Source organism: Erpetoichthys calabaricus, chromosome 8 (assembly GCF_900747795.2).
Source record: "Erpetoichthys calabaricus chromosome 8, fErpCal1.3, whole genome shotgun sequence".
Classification (NCBI taxonomy): Eukaryota; Metazoa; Chordata; class Cladistia; order Polypteriformes; family Polypteridae; genus Erpetoichthys; species Erpetoichthys calabaricus.
Genome location: NC_041401.2, coordinates 173,736,623 through 173,760,034, shown reverse-complemented (window position 1 = coordinate 173,760,034; position 23,412 = coordinate 173,736,623). Strand labels below are relative to the sequence as shown.

The following is a 23,412-nucleotide window of genomic DNA, read 5'->3' as shown; positions in this document are numbered from 1 at the left end:
TTTCCTGCCTTGCGCCCTGTGTTGGCTGGGATTGGCTCCAGCAGACCCCCGTGACCCTGTAGTTAGGATATAGCAGGTTGGATAATGGATGGATGGATGGATGGAAGGATTTTCAATTTCTAAAGATTCAGTGTTGCCTTTTGTTTATCAACCAGAGGTTTTACCGTTTCTCTCCCTTCTAATGAGAAGTCAAGTAAAATGACACATTTTATTGGCTAACTAAAAAAGATAACAATATGCAAGCTTTTGAGGTAACACAGGCCCCTTCTTCAGGCAAGATGTCCCTTCTAAGGCATTTTCCTGAATTCTGGGACGATATTGTTTTTTTGAACTTTTATAGAATGATTCCAATTTTTAGGCCTGTGTAGGCCACAGACTGTAGGTAGCAGTTTAGACTGGCTACCTTAGGGTGATCCTCTTCTGGACAGGACAGTGAAGGTTCTGACTTGCTTTTGTGGCTTATTTTGGAGATACAACCTTTCACCATGGACACTGTATATACTTTGTGACAATTTCTGCCATGGAAAGTGCTATACATAATAATAATTACTCAGTCAATAGGGTTTAGTATGAATGCTGGGCTTATATGCCTGTTAATACCATTGGCCACCATCTGCAAGTCTTATCTGTTTGAGGCAGTCGACCTTTGCTGAGGTGTGGTGTAATTCACATGTTTGCACATCATCACAATAGATATGATTAATAACTGACATGGGCTTAAGATGAGATGGGAGTGTTTTAGGATTCTTCATTTGAATCTACTGTAGTTTTGTTCCAAGAGACAGAGTGCACAGTGTTTATTGAGCAAAATATATTGCCCAAATTCATTTTCCAAAATTGAGCACCATTCAGTGTGTTAAATATCAAAAGCACCCTGAAAAAGTTTCATTATAAGAGAAAAAGTGACCAAATACTATATAATTCATCCATCCATCCAAAGTCTAAACCTGCTTATCTAGACCAGGCTCTCACAGAAGCTGGAGCCTATCCCAGCAAGCATTGGGCACAAGGCAGGAATAATCCCTGCACAGGGCACCAGACCATCACAGTGTGAGCACAGACACGGGGCAACTTGGCATTACCAATCCGCCTAACCTGCGTGTCTTTGGACTGGAGGAAAGAGGAGACCCACACAGACACGTGGCGAACACACAAACTCCATGAACCGCAGTCTCCTTGTTGAGAGATACCACTGTGCCACCCTACTGTATACTTTTTACTAAAATAAAAAATTCAGTTTTTCACATACAATGAAAAAGTTAACCAACATTCTTGACCAAAGTACACTGTCAAGTCTATTAATAAAGGTCTCATTAAAGTTTAGTAATAGTTGTATATTAATTAACCCTAAAGAATATTCTAAACATGACCATCACCAGTGGAAAAAACAAACCATCCTGACCCACAAATATCCAAAATAAGGTGATGAAAAAGAATTAAACTAAGTATGTTACTTTATAGAATAAAATGCAAACAACAATTGTTCCAAATACTTTGACATTGTATGAATAAAAGAAAAAAAAGTAAACACTACTAAAGCAATAGAGCGTGTATACCTTCTTTATAGCCGCCTGTTGACCACCCATAGTAAAATTACTTCTTAATTGTCCATTCTAGAGGGCTGGAATCATTGCTGTTCTGGTGAAAGTATGAAGAAGAACCTCCACAGCATTTCAGTTTAAGGAATGAGGGGCTGGAGGTCAGACTCACCATGAAAATGATGACCATAGATCCAGTCAAGATGCGCGACTGGCGAGTTTTTTCCGGGAAATAGGGTTCCATTGCTCCTGTAACAGGATTCTGCTCCATGCCTGGCGCCATTGCCACAAATTCTGGCCGTGGACGCTCCTGCCAAAAATACACCAGGTCAATCCGCCATATCATTGTCATGAGCTCAAATTGAATAACATTTCTCCAGTTGTACACACGACTCCTTTTTCTGCATTTATGCATCCCATGCATCCATCTTCCAAACCTAACTCTCCAGGGCAGAGTTGTGGGGCAGCTGGAGCCTAACCCAGCAAGCATCAGGCACAAGGAAGAAAGCAATTCCTAAATAGAGCAGCAGTCCATCTCAAGGTGAACACACACACACACACACACACACACACACACACGCACATGCACACACACGCACACAAACACACAAACACACACTCCACAGCCAATTTAGCAACCCCAATTCACCTAATCTGCATGTCTCTGGACTTTAAGAGAAAACCCATGCAGACATAGGGAGAACATGCAAACTTCATCCAGGGAGCACTCAAGATGTGAATCCCCAGTCTCCTTGTTGCAAGACAGCAGGGCTACCACTGCATCACCCTGCCTCCTTTATTAATGCTTCCCTTTTAAGAGAACTCTTGTTCCTCATTTGGTCCTAGAGCTGTCTCGTGCAATTTATCTTTAAGTGTTTCTTAAGAAAATGTTATGTATCAGAATGTTTGATTTGTTTCCCTCTTTCTGTTAGTTTTTGCTCATTTATATCACATAGGGTGCTAGACGCGGACAGAATTAATTCAAATCTGCTTTGGTTCTCCGATCAGAGAGATTTTAAAGTACTTAGGCAGGAAGAGATCATCACCGGTGTTACTTAGGGATAACTGTTGACTGTAACGTGAATTTTAAATCACATATTAATCAGATCACTAGGACAGCATTTTTTCACTTAAGAAACACAGCAAAAGTTAGACCTCTTATATCATCGAAAGATGCTGAGAAATTAGTTCACGTGTTTGTTTTCAGTCGACTAGATTACTGTAACGCAGTCCTCTCAGGACTACCCAAAAAAGACATAAATCGTTTGCAACTAGTGCAGAATGCAGCTGCTAGAGTCTTAACTAGGAAAAGAAAATCCGAGCACATCTCTCCAGTTTTAATGTCACTACACTGGTTACCTGTGTCATTCAGAATTGACTTTAAAATTCTGCTTATGGTTTATAAAGCCTTAAATAATCTCGCTCCATTTTATATATCGAAATGTCTGACACCTTATATTCCAAATTGTAACCTTAGATCCTCAAATGAGTGTTTGCTTAGAATTCCAAGAGCTAAACTTAAAAGAAGTGGTGAGGTGGCCTTCTGCTGTTATGCACCTAAAATCTGGAATAGCCTGCCAGTAGGAATTCACCAGGCTGATATGGTGGAGCATTTTAAAAAACTGCTGAAAACACATTACTTTAACATGGCCTTCTCATAACTTCACTTTAATTTAATCCTGATACTCTGTATATCCAATTCATTATAATAACTATTCATGGTGGCTCTAAAATCCGTACTAACCCCTAATCTCTCTTCTGTTTCTTTTCCTGGTTTTCTGTGGTGGCGACCTGCACCACCACCACCTAATCAAAGCACCGTGATGTCCCTACGTTGATGGATTAAAAGCCAGAAGTCTGCATGACCATCATCATCAAGTCCTTCCAGTGGGAACCCTAAATACAAAGAGGACTGATCATTTATGTTAGGTAAAATGCCTAGAGGGGACTGGGCGGTCTCATGGTCTGGAACCCCTTCAGATTTTATTTTTTCTCTCCAGCTGTCTGGAGTTTTTTTTGTTTTTTCTGTCCTCCCTGGCCATCGGACCTTACTTTTATTCTATGTTAATTAGTATTCTCTTATTTTAATTCTTACTTTGTCTTTTTTCTCTTTCTTCATCATGTAAAGCACTTTGGGCGTCATTATTTGTATGAAAATGTGCTATATAAATAAATGTTGTTGTTGTTGTTACAAGTTCATGGGCATCCCTTTTCATTGAAACCTGTATTAGAAATGGGGGCTGCTGCTGCTGCTGCTTTTAGCAAATTAGGTCATTAGGTGGCTTTCCAAGCAGTGACCCCTCGAAGGTGCCTTATGAGGAGTTTGTAGTGAGAAAGTCAACTGAGAGTAGGCCACCATTCACATGCTGTTTTTGATATAGGTCTTGAATTATGTAGAACAAAACCAGCCACTGGTGACACCTCATTACTAGTCTAAAAGGATGTCATTCCACTTCAGTGCCCACAGACGCTCAAACTTACTCACCCGGCATCAAAGAACCAACTTTTAAATTGCAAGGGGGTACTGGACTACCTGGAGACATGCTGTATAGACAAGTCTGGCTGGGCATCAAACTCAGGTCCCTGTAGTCAAGGGGCAACAGTGCTAATGATTGTACCAATCTGCCAAAAGGAGTCTAAAGCTTTATTACATTCAGGTTTTGTTAGCAGAGTAGTTAACTACTACTACTACTACTAACAGGCCTGATTTGGGCTTGAAAGTCAGGTTGCATCACGTAAAAAACGTGTAGGGCTTTAACAGGCTGTTTTACAAGACATTTAATCCCATCATATTTTGTTGGATGACATATTGAAATAATTGAACTATCTGCTCATTGTGAATTTCCCCTTGGTTTTAATAAAGTATCTATCTATCTATCTATCTATCTATCTATCTATCTATCTATCTCTATCATTATGTGTGTGTCATGGGCTGAATGGTCTCCACAAATCTGTAAAAATTCTTATGCTGTTTTATGTTATATAAAATCTGACAGTGTAGTTCCCAGCCAGGGCAGTACACATTGTTGACCACTAGGGGCTTTACTGAAATGTCCAGCCAATGCTGAATTCTATGTTGAGTATTTTTTCATATTACAGGAATTGTGTACATCTGATCAATACTAGAACTATGGACTGGAAACTCATCACCAAATTTTGTGGATATTAAATGACCCTTTTTTCTCTTTCTCGTATATAAAGTATAGGGAAAGTATTGCAATTGTCCAAAAATTTGATGTTGAGATTTTGATGAATCTTGGCGTTTTAGATCTCCCTGACTTTCTCGTATACGAGGAATAGGGAAAGTATTGGAATCCTCCAAAACTTCCATTTTGAGATTTTGATGAATCTCGATGTTTTAGGCCTCCCTGAGTCTGAAAATACCATTTTTGGAATTATGTCCGTGTGTGTGTGTGCGTGTGCAGGTGTGTGTGTGTTTGCGTGTGCGTGTGTGTGTGTGTAAACATGATAACTTGAGTATGCTTTCACTTAGGTCAACCAAATTTTGCATACAAGTATTAGGTACAAAACAAGGATGTCTATCAATTTTTGGGCTATTTCTGCTAACTGGAAGTGGTACTTTACCTTTTATCTATGCCACAGCCATCTCAACTCTGCCTCCTATAATAAACTAGTCCAGTTCTTAGAGGAAGTGGGACACATCTTTAGAATGAGAATAAACTCAGGTGAACTGCTACACTGAGGAGACACCTCCTGGTCAAACCACAAAGCCTGACCACATGCAATGACATATACGGACATACTGACATACCGCATGTGCTTCAGAACTGGTCATCCACTTCAAACTAAGTGTGTTCAGGCCCAGCAAGTAGTTGGATGGGAGACCATACAGGAAAAGCATGGGTTTAGTGGTGTTAGTGGGGGTGCATACCCTTTGGTCTGAATGTGGACCCCAAGGCCCCAGTGCAATGATGAGGACACTGTGCTGTAAAAACCGCACTGTCCCTCGGATGAGATGTAAAACTGAGGTCCTGACTCTCTGTGGTCATAAAAGATCCCTGGGCATCCTTTGTAAAGAGCAGGGTGTATCCTGATGTCCAGGGTAAAGTGCCTACCACGGCCTAGTCATTCTGGCCCCCTAATCATCCCCCGTGTCTAATCTCTTTCACTACTTCACCACCTAACAGCTAATGTGTGGTAAGCATACTGGCACAAAAATGGCTGCCATCACATCATTCAGGAGGATGCTACACATTAGTGATGATTGAAGTGGCTCCCCACTCACTGAAGCACTTTGAGTAGAGTGATAAATGTAAAGAATTATTATCATTATTATGTACTGCTTCCTGTCACATGGAGTTTCAACAAAACTGAAATGCTTGACATAAAAGTGCGTAGGTGACCAAACTATAAGGTTAGATTTCCATTTCGTTCACTGAGAGCAGTGGTTCTCAACCCTTTTTTGACTTCTGGACATAGTTTTATATATTTTTGTTAACATTTCAAATATAGTTTACATAGGTGAAATCAATCAGCCTTGGTTTTGGTCTGCTTCTTTGCCCTGTTCACAATGTGCTGAACAATTAAAGTAGGGAGTTTAGCGTGATTACACACTTAAAAAGCAGCGAAGACCGGTGGAGGGGTAATGTGTGAGTTACTCAACCACTGAAATCACAAGCCACAGTCTGAGAATCTCTAACTTTCCAAAATGTTTCCAGGGTAAGATCCAACTTGTGAACATTGCAATCGAGCTCCAACCTCATTGGGCCTGCACCAAATTAACATCATTCTGGACCAAAATCTTTGCATGCCTATCAGGCAGCCTTGGGGTCACAATCTCTCCTAATCCATTAACAGCGTGTTTGATGTACTCCCAGATGAGCTTAAGAGTGGAGAAGAACAAACAAACTGGAATTGTCTTTCCTACACTATCGGCACGTAGAGTTATCTTGCTCATCTGGAAGAATCCTAACCCACCTGTTTCAGTCAGTGGGTAACTGATGTTTGAAATTGGAAAAACTCAAATTCTCACTCAGAAGATCTGTTCAAAACTCTTTTAAAACCTGATAGGAACTAATCAATAATATTTACAGAATAAGCATTTAAATTGGGAAAAAGGACCCCCCCCCCCCCCCTTTTCTACTCTTTCAGTTTTACCCTGGCTGTTGGCCTTGCTTTCTTTCTCACAGGTCGGGGTTGATTTGATTGGCTTGTATGGAATGTTACTTGTTGTTAATAAATTCAATAAAATGTAAAAAAAAGAAAAGAAAGAGAAACGCTAACTTTGAGAACAGGGTTTCAGACTGCACATGTCTCCCCAGTTCAACTGTAAAAAGGACAAGATGCAGATCTACTAAATCACCCAACATTTAAAATTGCTGTAAAGCCAAAATAAACCCAGGATATTTCTCTTTTCTGTGGCCCAGCAAAATGAATTTCTGGAGGTTTGTGTGCTACAGAATTGATTCCAGGACTCATAGTGTCCAGAAGCTCAGAACTCAAGGTAAAAGCTCACAATCAGTTGTGGCCTGCCGCTGATGGTGGTACCCAGCCGGGACGCCCGAGAGGACTGGAGGAGAGCTTGCACCTCCTCCGGACCACGAGGGGGCGACCGCCCTGGTTGTGTTGGGGACCACGGGTGCAGGGCATGGAAGCCCAACCCTGTAGGGGCCCGTGGTCAACGCCAGGGGGCACCCTGGTGCCTGGAGAGCCCTGGACCTCAGCACTTCCGCCACACCCGGAAGTGATGGGGGGGGGGGAGAAGAACGGGGACACCTGGAGGACGTCCGGGTGCACAGCTGGCACTTGCGCCACATAGGGGAGTGTCGGGAAGAACCTGGAGCCCATCCAGGTGTGCATAAAAGGGGCCACCTCCCTGCAGACAGAGACAGGAGTCGGGCGGAGGTGAACAAGAGTCTTGTTGGAGAGGAGTGGAGGCGGCCTGAAGAAGGCAGGCACTGTACTTTGGGGGATTGGTGCTGGAGGCACTGGGTTTGTGCAAAGTTAAATACTGTATATATTGTATAATAAACATGTGTTGGGTGCAAACACGATGTCCGTCTGTCTGTGTCCGGGCTGCTTCCCACACAGTAGAGGTCTATTACATGTCTTCTTTCTCAGTCTGACATCACACTCCTTCCACTCTGAGAAAGTGACATCACAGACCACACCAATACCATCAGGACTAAGAGCCCGCAATCTCGAACTTGGCATGTCCTTTCATTCCTGTGTTTCATAAATGGCCTGTGGCGCATACCTCATTCTCCTGGAAATCCATGCAATCCCAGTGATGGGCCAGTGTAGCGTTCTTCCTCTTCCAGTATTCCAGAAAGGTCACAGCCCAAAATGACATAAACACGCTGAAAAGCACAGTCCCTGGATGATCAAATAGGTACCCCAGCTAAAAGGAAAAGGAAAAAGCAAATATCCATAAAAAGCACTAGCAGAGAAGCAGACACTAAGAGTGACTTACCAGAGAATTTAGAGATGGGCAGCTCAAGGTGAAACTGAGATGTAGAAGCCCACATGTGCCACTTTGTATTACATAGCCAAGTGACTAATTTCACATCTTAATAGTTCATTGAATCACTTGATCCTTCCCTTCTCCACCCTTAATGTATGTTTTGGGGCTGAGCACCAATATGAAGGGAGTTGTGATGAAAATATGCAAAATGGCACAATAAACTGATATCCAGTCTTATGGATTGTTTCAGCGGCAGCACGCAGTTAGGAGACCCTGTATGGAGTTTGCATGTTCTCTCCATGTCTGCGGGTGTTCCGGTTTCCTCCCACAGTCCAAAGACATGCAAGTTAAGTGCATTGGCGATTCAAAATTGTCCCTAGCGAGTGCTTGGTGTGTGGGTGTGTGTTTGTGTGTGTGCACCCTGCGGTGGGCTGGTGCCCTGCCCGGGGTTTGTTTCCTGTCTTGCACCCTATGTTGGCTGGGATTGGCTCCAGCATAGTTAGGATATAGTGGGCTGGATGATGGATGGATGGATTGATTGTTTCAGGGTGGTTTACTTATCTTGGTCATGGTACAGATGTGCAATATGTTTGAATCAGAGCAGGTGTCATATAGAAGGCATGTCAAGTTGTGCTCCTCGGTCAAGCAGATCTCTTTGACCAACATGCTTTGCTTACATTGATCAAGGAGCAGATGCCCAAGTTGTTCTATACAGAGCAAATGTTACACAACTGGCACATTAGATGCATTTTCCCTTGTGCCACTGTAGCACATTTTTTGACCAGCAGACTGGGATTATCTTGGTCATGAAATGGATGCTGTATATGTGGAATATCAAATAGTATCCTCATTCCCCAGCATGCTTCAGTTACCTTGGTCATGGAGTAGATGTCCAAGATGTTTGAATTGGAGCTTGCTTAACAAACACATCAGATATCGATCTCTGTTGTAGGAGAGCTCCTTGGTATATCATATTTTGACTACTTGTAACATGAAGGTGTTAAACAGACGCTCATAGGAGCAGATCTCCTTGTGTCAGCATACTTTGCTGATTGTAGTCATTCATCAGATGTCCAAGATGGTGGAACTGTATCTGCATACTCAGTACATGAAATTGTGCCCTCTTGTGGATCAGAGCTCCCTGTCCAATCATGCTTAGATTACCTGAATTATGAAGTAGGTGTCACATAGCAAGCACATCAGATAGAGCCCAATACTGGAACAGATCCCTTTGACCCAGGGTGCTTGGTAGGGAATCCCGCTAATCAGGAGCCCGGGATTCCCGGACATTTTTCATTCCTGCATTCCCGGGAATGAAACTGCTGTAATTCCCGGGAAAAGGGAACGGCCAAGCTCACATATATAGCGTGCAAAAGTGTAAAAATCGATCAAGACATAACAGAGTTATAGTTGAAAATAATTAAGGTGGCGCCATTGCTGCAGCTTGCACTTCATCAGACAACAGCTTTGAACAGTAACTTGAAATTGCAATGCGTCAGTCTGTTGCATCCGCATTATCTGTGCCAAGAAACTTGACATTACAGAATGATGACAAGAAACTGGATGCATCAGTAAAAGCTGAAATGGCGGTGTTTCAGAGCAACGGCAAGTGCGGGTGTTGTTTAGAACAAGTGTATCAGTATCTGATGATTGTGCGGCCTACTTCAGTGGAGGCAGAGCGTGCTTTCTCAGCGGCTGGCGTACTTCTGCACGAAGGTGCGCTCTTGCCTGTACAACTGCACGCTGGACACGTTAATAATAATAATTCATTACATTTAAATAGCACTTTTCTCAGTACTCAAAGTGGTATCCACACAGGGAGGAAGCGAACCCACAATCTTCCACAGTCTCCTTACTGCAAAGCAGCAGCACTACGACTGCGCCACCTGTGAGGACGTTGTGCTTTCTACGCTCTTATTACCACAACTAAAGATACATGTACTTATATGACAGCATTAACTGCTTGTAGATAAGGTTAGTCTTTTATTTGTGTCAACATATTGCTGTAGTTTTATTAAAAATAAGTGTCGCTCGTTCTAAAACCGTTCACATGTGAGATGCCCGTGCACTTTTTCATCCCCGGAAGCCCGGATTCCCAGGAATGAAATGCGGGATTCCCGGGAATGGATAAACCCGTCCAGGAATGGATTCCCTAGTGCTTGGCTTACCGTGGTCATGAAGTAGGTGTCACATAGCAAGCACATCAGATAATGCTCCCACTGAAGTAGATTTTAATGGCCCAACATGCTTTACTTACCTTGGTCATGCTGCAGATGTCCGAGATGTTCCATGCAGAGCAGGTGTCACATAACGGACACATCAGATAACGCCCCTCACTTGAGCAGATCTCCTTTCTGGGGAGAAAAAATAGTAGAATTTAGAATGATGACATGGGGGATGTAGAAAAGATGCAATGAGTTATCTGTTATGAGAAAAATGAATACACTCCAACTTGATACAACCAGTCAGGATGATGCTGACTGAGTGGAGGGGTATGGTTAATAAATGTATGCCAAGGTCTGATGACAACTGCCAAGCCACTGATATTAGAGATTTGAATTCAGGTGTTTGTGGCTGTTGAACGGTCTGAAGGTTAAAGCCTATCAATGGTTTCATTAGCCACAGCTTCAAATGGCCTTTTAGAACCCCATTAATAATAATAATAATAATAATAATAATACATTTTATTTATATAGGACCTTTCCCATACCATGGAACTTCAAGATGATTCTGCTGGAGCTCACAGTTATGTGAAATTCACTCTGCTTCTCATGACATCGCTTGATACCCATCATCAAAGCCACTAACCCCAAGCCCATAAGATGCTACACACTGGAAGCAAAGGTCTTAGCTTTGCTGTAACTGCATAGTTAACTGCGAGGAATCATGACCGTCTTTACCAGATTGACGTGTTACAGCAGATCCTTTGCAGTGTAGCCTTGAGGTTAACTTCACAAAGCAGGCCTTAACACTGTTAGCATGAGCACGTAGGGGCATAAAGAAGCATATTGATTTACCATTTAACCAATAATGGATTTAAAGCCAAAAGGTCAGGAATTCAGATACAACATTTGTTCTTTATGAAATGTAATCCAGCTCACGTCTGAAAGCACCGGACGTTTCGGACCCACAGTCTGAGCCTTTGCATAAAAGTCAACATGAGGAAAGAATGAGCATCAGGCCAGGAGTATTGTCTAAAATCTTTAAAATATTCTTGCTTTAGAAGGGCTGCATCCCATAATCCCAAGAGGCTGTTGGCATGACAACACAGTAGGCTGTAGCCAGAAAAAGCAGCATTTTCCTAGTCTTCACATGGGGTATAAGGACAGTTATTTTATAAACTAGTAATAATTTTATTTTACTTTAATGCTGGCAAGTGATGGATTTTGGTACATGTAGTCAATTCTGGGCAGGCCTGTAATCATGGGTGTCGGGGGACGACTCCTGCTATTTCAAACAGACACAATGTGCTGTGAGGAGAACAGAAACCACCAACACCCTTCTCCATCTGAGGGGGTACTCCTTATGAGCACTCATTTTATCCAAACTAGGCTTCACTGTTTCCTAAAGTCTCTGTGTCAGCTTCACCTGCACATGCTTTTGACCAGGAGGCTAACATGTGTTATTTATCTTATACCTTGGGACCACCACTACGGTTTACCAGTCCAAGGTAAAGCCTACAGTTCCCCAGAACAATGACGGGCTAACAAGACACCCTACAAATATCTATCACCTTCAGCATTTCTCCATCATTATTTAGTAGGCCTGCTAGGTGAACAGGCAGAACCTTATCACATATTATGCCCACTGATTAATCCTCTAAATAATCAACAAGATTAATGCAAGAAAACATTCAAAGTTTTAGGCAACTCAACATCACAGTGAGATGATCGTCGCCTCCTCTGCTATAAATTTCATCTGAATGCCACCAACCTGGGAAATTCTCAATATCCTCATAACCAGTGTGGAGGTCTCGTTAGTGATCAAAAGCCACTCCACCTCGTACATCTGGGAAGCATCATACAAGGGAGAGTCAAGCTAAAGTTACAAAATGGGATTTATCAGAAAATGGAACCAACCTTAACAAAACTGATAATGTCATTTCTCAATGGAGTCTCCACCCTTCCCAATGCACTTGTGCCACCTGCAGAATAAAAGATTTTGTCTTGTCCTCGCAGCCACTCGTGCACCCGAGTTATTGTCAAACACTACATACTGAGGGGTGCTACCGTCACTAGTGCAGGTTACGGTGACTTGCTGGAGACTAATGTGAAGCCTGCTATTCGATCCAAGTGGCCGGGACTGCTGTCTCAAGGGGTCCTTTTGCTGCAAGACAATGACACACACACTGCTAAGAACACGAAGGCTTGTCTGGAGAAACTGAAGTTTGAGGTATTGCCACATCCTCCTTATTCGGCAGATTTGGCACCGTGTGATTTCCACCTTTTCGGACATCTGGGTGGTCGTCGATAAAAGACAGATGATGACGTGAAGAAAGAGGTGCAGGACTGGGTGCAAGGACTAGAAAAAAAAACTTTTATTCTGCTGGCACTTCCAGGCAGGTGGCGCAAGTGCATTGAGAAGGGTGGAGGCTACATTGAGAAATGACATTATCAGTTTTGTGAAGGTTGGTTCCATTTTATGATAAATCCCATTTTCTAACTTTAGCTTGACTCTCCCTCGTACAAAATGGCCACTCTCCATGACACGTGTGTATGCTAGTGTGGGATTGCAGAAGCTGCCAACTCAACAGCTGCAGTTCTAGATAGCAGAGAGCAAGGAAGGCAGAAAAACTCCATTTTGAGAGCAAAGCAGGCTATGATAATAGGAAACACTCTGACTTTTGAATTCATATTTGAGTATACAGTATTTTCAGGAAAGCCCAGTAAGGGCATTAAATGATTTATAATTTTAAAATTTATATTCAGGGAGTCCTGCCAACACATAATTTTCAGTTTGACGCTTGGGTGTTCAGGACACCAAACTCCACCTCTATGTTTCATATTTTGTCCATAACTGACTACAGTCTTACTCATGGGTTTAGAAATAAACCATCTAATTTGACAAGACTGTGCCCGAAGACAATGCTGTCTGACTGTGGCTACCTAATACTCTCCAAACTCTCGTATGAGTGTCAGCTTCTTCTCAGCCCATGGACTGATGGTCCATACCATACGAGCCAAATTCCATTATCAAGAGCCTGTGGGATTTTCCCGCATGTGCCCATCTCTCAAATGGCATCCCACCTACATGGCAGGTTTATCTGGTTACTTTGCACTTAACCTCATGAATTCACAAGCACACTGCACCAATGGGCCTGAAATCAGAAGCGAGTCCTGTTATCTCATCTATATGTGAAGTGCTCAAGATTCTGATTTGAAACCCTCATGGATGTTGATTGCCAAATCACTGTTCCTCTCGCCTTTCCATTAACTGTATCAGAGGCACAGGGACTCACAGCTCGAATGAGCCCTGGGATGTGCGGGTCCACCTACCATGTCACGATCATAATCCTCACAGGGACATTACATTAGTCATTCTATGAACCAGGAATAACTCTGCATATTTCTTTTCTGAGCAGCGCTTGCACTAATAATTTGAAAATTTTGGTTTGATATCTAATTGGGTATCAGACAAAAAAAAGATAAAACGTTTTGTAAGGTGTAGGTATGCCAACCCATTTTCAGTGTATTTTCATTTTTCTTCAGTCAAGGCTGAATTCACAAACAGGCTCAAGCAAACTCACGCAGGAGTGTTGGTTCCCATGGTGACAATGCCCGATATAAAGACAATGGTGCCCACCACAGCAGCAGGGAGAAGCCAGGCTGTGTAGAAACCTGCCAATAAAAGCAAAAAAACAAAAACAAAAAGGAGTCAGTAGCATTCATAATTAGTGAAGACAAGTCACATGCAAAATTCACTACCAAGATATACAGAGAGAGGGCACACACCATGGTAGGCACATGTAAAACTACCCAGTTGATAAAATGTGACATCTTTACAGTTTTTCTTTCCTCTAAACTGCACTACCTGAGCTCTTTAATCATCTGACAACAGTACCAATTACTTACAAACCATTCTGACAGTTTGACATCCATGGCAGAGTGACGGGCGCTCAGCAGGCTCCTGTCAATCATGGAGAATCCACTGCATCCACTGAACAGCATCATCTCCTGACAGAGGAGCAGCTTCAGCTACAGACTGCTGTCACTGTCCTGCTCCACTGACAGACTGAGGAGATCGTTCCTCCCCCACACTATGTGACTCTTCAATTCCACCCGGGGGGGTAAACGTTAACTTTATACAAAGTTATTGCCTGTTATACCTGCATTTTTATCACTCTTTAATTTAATATTGTTTCTTTATCAGTATGCTGCTGCTGGAGTATGTGAATTTCCCCTTGGGATTAATAAAGTATCTATCTATCTATCTATCTATCTATCTATCTATCTATCTATCTATCTATCTATCTATCTATCTATCTATCTATCCCAACCCTCTGACTACACTGTGGTACACCAATATTAGTATGACGAAGAAGACACAGTCCCCAACAGCCTAAATCACTGGCACTCTTTGCCACTAATGGGCAGCACTTATTCAAGATATGGCCTTGTCTCCTTCCAACTTCCTACCCAGGAAAAAGGAATCAGGAAGTCACCCCCAAATGCTAGGGCTCAGGATTGCTGCTTTGTTCGCCCAAAATTATATGCAGAGATGCAGCCTTCATCATCTGAGCCTTCCTCACAGTGGCAACATACTGGTCTTGGCCCTATAGTGTAAAGGCTGTGTGGGAAAGCGCTGACATGTAAAGTGCAAGGTGGCTATTTCAACATCTCATGCAATCTGTACAAATGTACAATCTGTTTAACATGGTAGGCACTATTGAAAAGTGCCAAATTAAACTGTAAATTGGTTTGCTATTCACAAATTCCTTTCCCAACTTCTTACAAAAAGTACTCTTGGAGTGGATGTGTTGACTCATAAGAGCTTTCCTACCTAGCCAGGCAAAGTAGATAGCAATCTTCTCTCCAAAATACTGGCGAATGTGGTCTAGCGGCTGGTATTTGTACCATTTGGACCAGCGTGCCCAAAACTGGTAAAGGACCTGCCGAGAGTTGAGTTCTTCTGGGGCAACCTCATAACCTGGGAGCTCATACAGACCCTAAGGAATCAAAAAAAGGGGCAAAGGTTAGGAAATTACAAGAAGGGCATCTAGATACCCTTCACATTAGCCCAGGGGTAAGGAGGTTACTGTATGTGTCCTGCATGCATAGTAGAAATGTGGGGTGGGATTGGCTGGAGGGGTTCACAGATTATATGACAATGTCAAAAGTTTCTACCAGGTGTGGTAACTGGCCCAGACACAGACAGGTAAGTTTAAAACCATACACACGTTTATTTTACATACTGTGTACAAAAGTCACACAACCCAGTGCTCCTGCACCACAACACCCTTAAGTTCTGGCCTCTTTACTAATGGCTCTCTCTTCTAGTCCGCCTCCACTCCTCTCCTCCGAGCTCCGTCCTTCTTCCACCCAACTCCAGCCTTCGAATGGAGGGAGGCGGCCGCTTTTATGATCACCCGGATGTGCTCCAGGTGCCTCCCAATGAGCTCCTGCTGGCACTCCCTGGTGTGGCGGAAGTGCCAGCTGTGCACCCGGAAACACTCCGGGTGTCCCTGGTGTTTTTCCCCCCAGCATTTCCGGGTGTGGCGGAAGTGCTGAGGGCCAGGGCTCCTCAGGCATCTGGGTGCCCCCTGGCTGTGACCACAGGCCCCTATAGGGTTGAGCTTCCATGCTCCTTTCTCGTGTGGTCCCCATAGCCACCAGGGCGGTCGACCCCTTGTGAGTCGTAATCCTTCCTTCGGTCCTTCTGGGCATCCCGGCTGGGTAGCTCCCCCAGCCACTCACCACACAGGCTAAGTCCTTGTCAAATATCCAATGCCAAGGAGCCGGTGGATTCAATTACCAGTCTCGTTACTAACTATGAAACCCCATGTAGTGGGAATTGGCACCATGCTACACGTTAGGCTCTTGTAGTCCATGGATCAAACGAATCGACAGTGAGAGAAAGGCACAGATCCAATTTATAAAAGTGAAGAAAAAAAGTGTTCTTTATGAACAGGTGCTTCAAACAGAAAGGTGCAAACATCAATTCCCCAAATCAAAATAATGTGCTGTCATTAAATAAAAACAAAATCTTAATGACGCACACAGCAAAAATAATTAAAAAAAATAACAAAAAGCAAATATTCACAAAAATACAGTGCTTTTCCTTCTTTCTCCACAAACCAGAAATCAGGAAAGTAACAGTTAAAAGAAAAGTAATCATGAACTCTTATTCAATAATACTGTTAACCCAAAATAATGTATTCTTCTTCCTCCTTTGTCAAAAGCAAAATCAAGAACTTAAAGTGTATCAGCATTTCTAGTTTGGGACTTTGAGTGGAAGCATTGAATTGCCTAATTACAGTGGGCATAAAAGACCCCTAGAGGTGCTTCTTAGCACACTGTGGACGAATGGGCCTGTCCCTAAAAGTATCCTGAATAGACTTTTCATGCCGGTATCCAATCTTTACACCATCCTCTTTTCCTCAACAGCTCTCAGTGTGTCCAGGGTTCGCTCAGTGATGGAGCAGGCTTTCTTATTAAGTTTGTTCTTTTGAGCTCAAGTTGCTTGCCTAGGAGACCACAGCGTAGAACAATGCACTGGCTACCGTGGACTGTTATAACTTTTCCAGCATACATCAAAAGTCTATCCCAAGTCAATTTAGTAAGTCCAATCTGCTCTGGCCCTTCTTGGATAATGACACTGTGTTGTTAGACCTGTGCAGTTTGCTGTTTTGTTTGGACCCCCAGGTTCTTGTAGCTCTGCACCACTTCCATGTCAAACCCCCCCCCCCCCCCCCCCCCCCCCCCCCCAACCCACACACACACACACACACCCGAATGCTGATTGGCTCTTTGGCATGTCAGATGTTCACCACTAACTTTTCTGATGAACGAACAACAGGCTAAGAAAACAGGCAAAGAGGAGCAGTTTTCAGAGGATTAAATATTACCCCGAAGGGCAGGGTAAGCAGCCCCTGTCCAGGACTGGGGCAGGAAAGGAAACTGACAAACTCCAGACCAACTTTTTAACCAGGTGCTGGAACATACAGTATATGTGAGAAAATGATTTTGACATCGAGTGTCCCCAAGCCACAGTACCAGAGCCACATTCCACATCTAAAGGAAACATCTGACCAACATCTGCTGCAGATCATCCAAAATGCTCAGATTTAGGGGGCCAAGGGGGCTCTGAAGTGGGTCCAAGTGACTGGAGGTGGGTCACATGCTTCAGGAGACGTGATAATGGCCAGTAGTGTTGTTAGCTTGAGCTTCTTACATGGGGGCACCATAGGCGCTAGTAGGGCCGGACTGGGAGGCTTATAAAGGCCGGGAATCCCAAGTCTAACCCTGGTCACACAATATTGATCAGTTCTCTTGTACAGGCACAGACTTAAAAAACTAACAAACACCATTTTTTCTTGGATTTTTTTATGAATGTGGAGACAGTAGATTCAGCCTTTACACATACATTTCACTCTTAAATATTAGTCTCAAGATACTCTCTGATAAAGTGTGGAACAACACTTCATACATAGATTAACCATGCAGTTCTATAATATTTATATCAAAATAAATGTGCTAAAAGACTGAACCACACAGAATCTCCACAGCTGAGCCGCTGTCCCTGTCTGGATGGTAATGCTGAATACTCTTTCACAAAGTTTGAAGTGTTGGTCAAAAAAGACCACTTTGAATTTCTTCAATAGACAAAAGACTTAAAAATGTCTCAGTGCCACAGAATTCTGTCAAACATCTTTCAAAGAATGCACTTAGTAAAAAGAAAACTATGAAACATTTTGTGTAGCCTATTTAGTCCGTCATCATAGAACTAAGGTTTAACTGTCGGAGAGCGAGAGACGCACTTTAAAAATATTAAAGTAAAGTAAAAACAAGACACGTTCATTAACAGACTTATCATGAAATAAAGAATAACAGGTACATTTAAAAACACAAATGATTCAAATCACATATGTGTTTCACTAATAAAAAAAATAAAGTAAAACATTTCTTGTAGCCTATTCAGTCACTCTGAGGGAAAAAGGAAAAAAAAAAAGTCTAAGTGTGACCATACGCTACACTTCATTAAAATTTGAAACAAAAATAAAATAAAATAAATACACAGTAACAAATACCAAAACCGATACAATATCCAAATATAATTCAAAGTATATTATAAACTTTTAAACAATCTTCATGTATAACTTTAATCACAAAAGCACCAGACGTACGCACCTCTTATCATAGTGCTCCTGTTTAACTGTCAGAGCGTGAGAAGCACGTGAAGTCAAAACTTGATTTGAACAAAGAAAAGTAAACCCTCCAACGTTAAAATGAAAGGACTTGTGCCCACCACAGAGCAATAACGCCTGCTTGTTTTCCAGTATAATAACATTATACGTATAATTTCACCATTTGTTTATTTCACTCATTGCTCTGAATGCCAGGCCAGGCCACCGGGAAAGCTCCCGCTGATTGGAAATGTCAGTGTGACTCTGGGTGCAAGCCAAAAGGTAACAACATTGAATGCTCAGACAGTTTAAGACTGGAGTTAATGCTTAACAACTAACTGAGATTGATATGGGGGTCAAATTATATTTTAAAGTAAGGTTGAAAATGCTGGAATGGTAGCAACTTTCAAATACAGAACAATTTACAATATGAGCAAAGCCTCCTGTTAAAAATAATATCAAACAAGCACAAGAATGACTACATTGAGATGCTGAAAACTGTAAATGGTACTGTTAATTAAAGAATTATGCAGTTCCCTTGTGAACAAATCCCAGCAAGGTTAGGGGAAGCAGATATGATTATTACAGCCAAACTACACTGTCTGTGGTGACCTTTGGGCTTTAACAGAAAAGCAGACATGCGCTGATACTCATAGCTCACAAGATAACAAAGTGTTAGAAATAATCTGAGATCTAAAAATGCTTCAGGAACAAAAAGCACTTAATACTTAACTGGACTGTAAAATTTTACAAGAATTACAGAAATGCTTTATTGGTTTAACATCTCGTCTGTGGAGTAGAAAAATAAATAAATAAGCAAAATGCAGATCAAGTCCATGCTTTAACATTGAGCACTGCACTTCCTCTGTTTAAGAGATGGAGGAAAAAATACAGAAAAAATAGTGTGGACAGAATTAAAGGTAATCATAAGTAAAGGTAAACGTAATGCATAATAAAATCTTTTTGTAATAATACATGGCTGCATTGAGAATGCCTCCAGATTTAGTTTAGCAATTACACAAGTATACAAAGGTACTCTGGATATATTGGAAATTCAAAGTACAAGTGGTACCTTGAGATACGAGTTTAATTCATTCCGTGACCGAGCTCGTAAGTCAAAATGCTCGTATCTCAAATCAACTTTCCCCATTGAAATTAATTGAAATGAGATTAATTCGTGACAGCCCCCAAAAGACCACCCCAATTTTTTGTTAAATGTTTTCAACATAAGAAAAATGTATTTATAATGAACAAATATTGTATACAGGGCGGCACGGTGGCGCAGTGGTAGCGCTGCTGCCTCGCAATTAGGAGACCCGGGTTCACTTCCTGGGTCCTCCCTGCGTGGAGTTTGCATGTTCTCCCCGTGTCTGCATGGGTTTCCTCCGGGCGCTTCGGTTTCCTCCCACAGTCCAAAGACATGCAGGTTAGGTGGATTGGCGATTCTAAATTGGCCCTAGTGTGTGCTTGGTGTGTGGGTGTGTTTGTGTGTGTCCTGTGGTGGGTTGGCACCCTGCCCAGGATTGGTTCCTGCCTTGTGCCCTTTGCTGGCTGGGATTGGCTCCAGCAGACCCCCGTGACCCTGTGTTTGAATTCAGCGGGTGAGAAAATGGATGGAAATATTGTATACAAACAAAAAAAAACCTAATACATAAAAGAGAATCTCAAGAAATAAACAGATGTTGGCGAAGCCGATTAGTGTATTGTAATGTTTTTTTCTTTCACTTTTGCTTAACTTAATTTTCTTCTTCACTAGTTTTTTTTTCTTTTTTGCCACGCTTTCCTCTCTTTCATTCTCAAGGCATTTCAATAGAAACCTGTCCAAGGAGCTTTGTTTAGTCCTCCCCTTTAGAATGTTTCTCAAATGAGTGTCATTAAATAGCGCCACTGCACTATCAGTTGCAACTTTTTCAGGGTATTTCTTTTCTTTAAAGTTTGAAACTTTTTCCCATATTGCAAACACTTCCTTTATCTCACTTTATGAGGTAACCTCCTCTGCCTCTGCCTCCTCCGCAATACAGATCTCCTGCAGAACCTCCATATGTTGCCGCGTCTGTAGTTCTGTCAACTCCTCCGTCGTCAGTTCCTCGGAATGTGCGGCGACAAGCTCTTTGATGGCTCGTATTTCGAATGTTGGCTCGTAACTCAAGGCAAAAAATTGACCTAGTGACGGCTCGTATCTCAAAAATCTTGTACGTTGGGGCACTCATATCTCAAGGTACCACTGGTTCAAGGTATATTAAACCTGAATAGTGATTACAGTAATTTATTTTCATGATAAATTGGCAATTTCTAAGAATATATTGTCTAGCTGTGGTTAAAAGAGAAGGCATCTTGAGAAACAAGGAGAGAATGTGCGGAAGATTGATCTAAAGTGAAGAATTGTGCTTGGTGTGCAGGTGAGAGTGTGCATGAATTCTCAGACAGATGTAAAGATACTTTCAAGAAAACACTGTGTTAAAGGTAAAAGTAAGCAAGACACTTTTGTGGATGTTTATGTGCATGGATTACTTCCAAAAATGAATCAATTGATACTGTAACTTAGCATGTGTATAATTGGCCGAGTGCAAATGAAGATAGATTAAAATGAATGGCTAAGAGGATCTGCAGCGGGCACAGGTACATTTTGTCTTCTGGGACGACCTGCAAACATGGCTTAACAAGGACATGGAGGAAAAAATTGGGGAAATAATAGTTAAATGTGTCAGAGTAGAAATGACAAGGAGGGCATTCAAATAAATAAATGGAAAATGAAAGTTACACTAATGATAAATATTTAATTTATGGTGGAACCAATCACTGAAATGATGAGTATCTTAAGAATGGTCAGCAGTTGTTTAGAGACAAATAACGAGAGACTGGGGGCTTTTCAGGTCCCTATAGAAATGCAAGACCTCCTCCCCAGTCAGCTAACACCCAAGGGCACCAGCTAATTTTACTTCATTTTTTATGTGTACAAACCATTCACTCAGGCTTAGGACAATGCAGGCTCCTCCTGTTTATTACGGGCACCGAAATCTGTTAGTCTTTATTTGCCTTGCGCTAGACTAACTTCATCTTTGACTGTTATTAAATGTGCAGCACACACTTGTGCTTCTGATGAAGTAGCAAAAGAAAACTCTTTGGTTGATGTCCATGACAAACAAGCAGCCACATCTCCAGATGGGCCTGTCGTCCAAGCCTAACTGAAAGCCCTCTCAGATCAGTACACTGTTCATAATTTAGATGCTCCGCAGGCTGCTGGGACAGATTTTAGAAAGTAGTCTTGGATAAAATTTAATTGTGTACAGCGCCCTTCTGACAGTCTTCAGATGGCTCACTCATTACTTGGTTGGCATCAACAGCCCATGGTCAGTCTCATGTTTCTAAGAAGGGCCTGGTTGCACTGACAAATCTGGTTCACAACACGGGCTCAGCAGTATGGTCCCTGCTCTGCAGTGTGTCAAAAATATAATGTAAATAAATTACCGCTTCTGACTGTAGCTGTGTATCCACCCTGGGAAGAGGTTCATTACAGATTGCAGTCATTACTAACCAAACAATATACAGTACATAAAGATATATCTTATATCTTTCCCTAGTGGTACAGGGGTGATCCTAAATGGAATAAAGAATCAGTAACACTAAAGGAAAATTCTACTAGCTTCTTCTTAATATCAGCTTAATACACACAAGAATATACTAGTCAAAGGAGAGCTTCTTAATCAAACGCATGATGCACATGGGCTTTCCTGCGATTGGAGCTTGTCCAGCTTTGAGACAGATTGTGGTAAAGCATGTTGTCCTACGCACGGGCAGGAGCAATGTCTTCCATCCATCAGTAGGTGAGCTCTACTGCTCTGGGCAACGTCTAAGCCTTTATACATTTCCTACAGTTCAAGAGTCTGTAACATGATCACGCAAGCTCCAAACATGGGTTCATTCTGGTTTGTTGGTTCATCACTCACAGAAGATAGAACAGCCACTTTAAGCCAGAAACAGAACTTTTGGGTCACGGCACATTCCTTCTTTCTCTGAATATCCTACCTTGGCAGCGAACTGTTGTTTGCTGCTTATCTTCTTCTCAAATTGCTAACCTTGCGAATCTGCCCCCTCTGTCAGTCAGCTTCCCTTGTATGTTATGTGGGAGGCATGTCTATTTGTGTCTGGTTTCTGTTCATATAAATAAAATCAGATGCAATGAAATAAACTTAACAGATCACAGTGACATATTATAAACGTTAGTTACAAGCAGCATATCAAATTCCATAGGTTCCTTTTTGTGAATGTGTAGATGGATTTCATTGAAATGGAAAGACAGATGCTGTTCAAATATGTAGTGGTGGTGGAGCATGTGTTTTCTAAGTGGATGGCGCAGTAGCAGTAGCATGTAGGGCAGCGGATACCACTGTGGTTGCAAACTTTGTGTTGAAAGAAATAATTCTAAGATTTGCCATAGCCTGCATACTGGCCCATGATAGAAGATCTTATTTTGTAAATACAGTATTAAATGAATTATGAAAAGGACCCCAGACTAAGTGCTACTTTTACTACCCAAATTTGGCTGGTCTAGTAGAATGAACAAATGGAATTATTAAGCACATGCCTACAAAAATCTATAATGAAACAGGCCTAAAGTGACCAGAGGCTTTGCCGCTAGCTTTAATGGCCTTAAGGGGCACCCTGAACAGAAAGACAGGGTTTCCTCTTCATGAATGTTTAATGGACCAACCTATGAAAAAAACAGTGTCAGCATCTTTGATTCCTAAACAAAAAAGATATTCATTATATGACTGAGCAAATGTAGAATTACTGCATAGCATTAGGAAAAGTACGGCGCTTTGGTTATTTGTGGATTGCAACTCTTACTCACATGGTTATACTGACGTTTTTACAAGAAAAGGTTCCTTACACCGCATGGCAAGGGTCCACATCAAGTGCACTTTACAGCAAACACCACTTGAATGTTCAACAGTTTGGCTTCATGCATTGCATTGTCGGTCGGCTCCTGTTGGATAATAAGAGCCTGTCTGACTGCTGCTCTATTCTATTGTCGGATGGATTTCAGGAGGAAATGAAGACTCCAAAGAACATAGTCCATCAAGTACGCTCCAGTATGAGTAAGGAAT

General features: G+C 42.0%; 1 protein-coding gene across 3 annotated transcripts in view; it reads right to left on the bottom strand.

The window, feature by feature from the left end:
- ano11 (anoctamin 11) overlaps window positions 1-23,412 on the bottom strand; it is a 99,296-nt gene that overhangs the window by 36,301 nt on the left and 39,583 nt on the right. For all 3 annotated transcript variants that reach the window (XM_051931305.1, XM_051931304.1, XM_051931306.1), the window contains 5 exons: window positions 14,962-15,127; window positions 13,709-13,799; window positions 10,220-10,316; window positions 7,756-7,899; window positions 1,711-1,848 (listed from right to left, as the gene is read on the bottom strand). In XM_051931305.1, coding sequence (XP_051787265.1) covers window positions 1,711-1,848; window positions 7,756-7,899; window positions 10,220-10,316; window positions 13,709-13,799; window positions 14,962-15,127 — 636 coding nt within the window. The remainder of the gene's footprint in view (window positions 1-1,710; window positions 1,849-7,755; window positions 7,900-10,219; window positions 10,317-13,708; window positions 13,800-14,961; window positions 15,128-23,412) is intronic.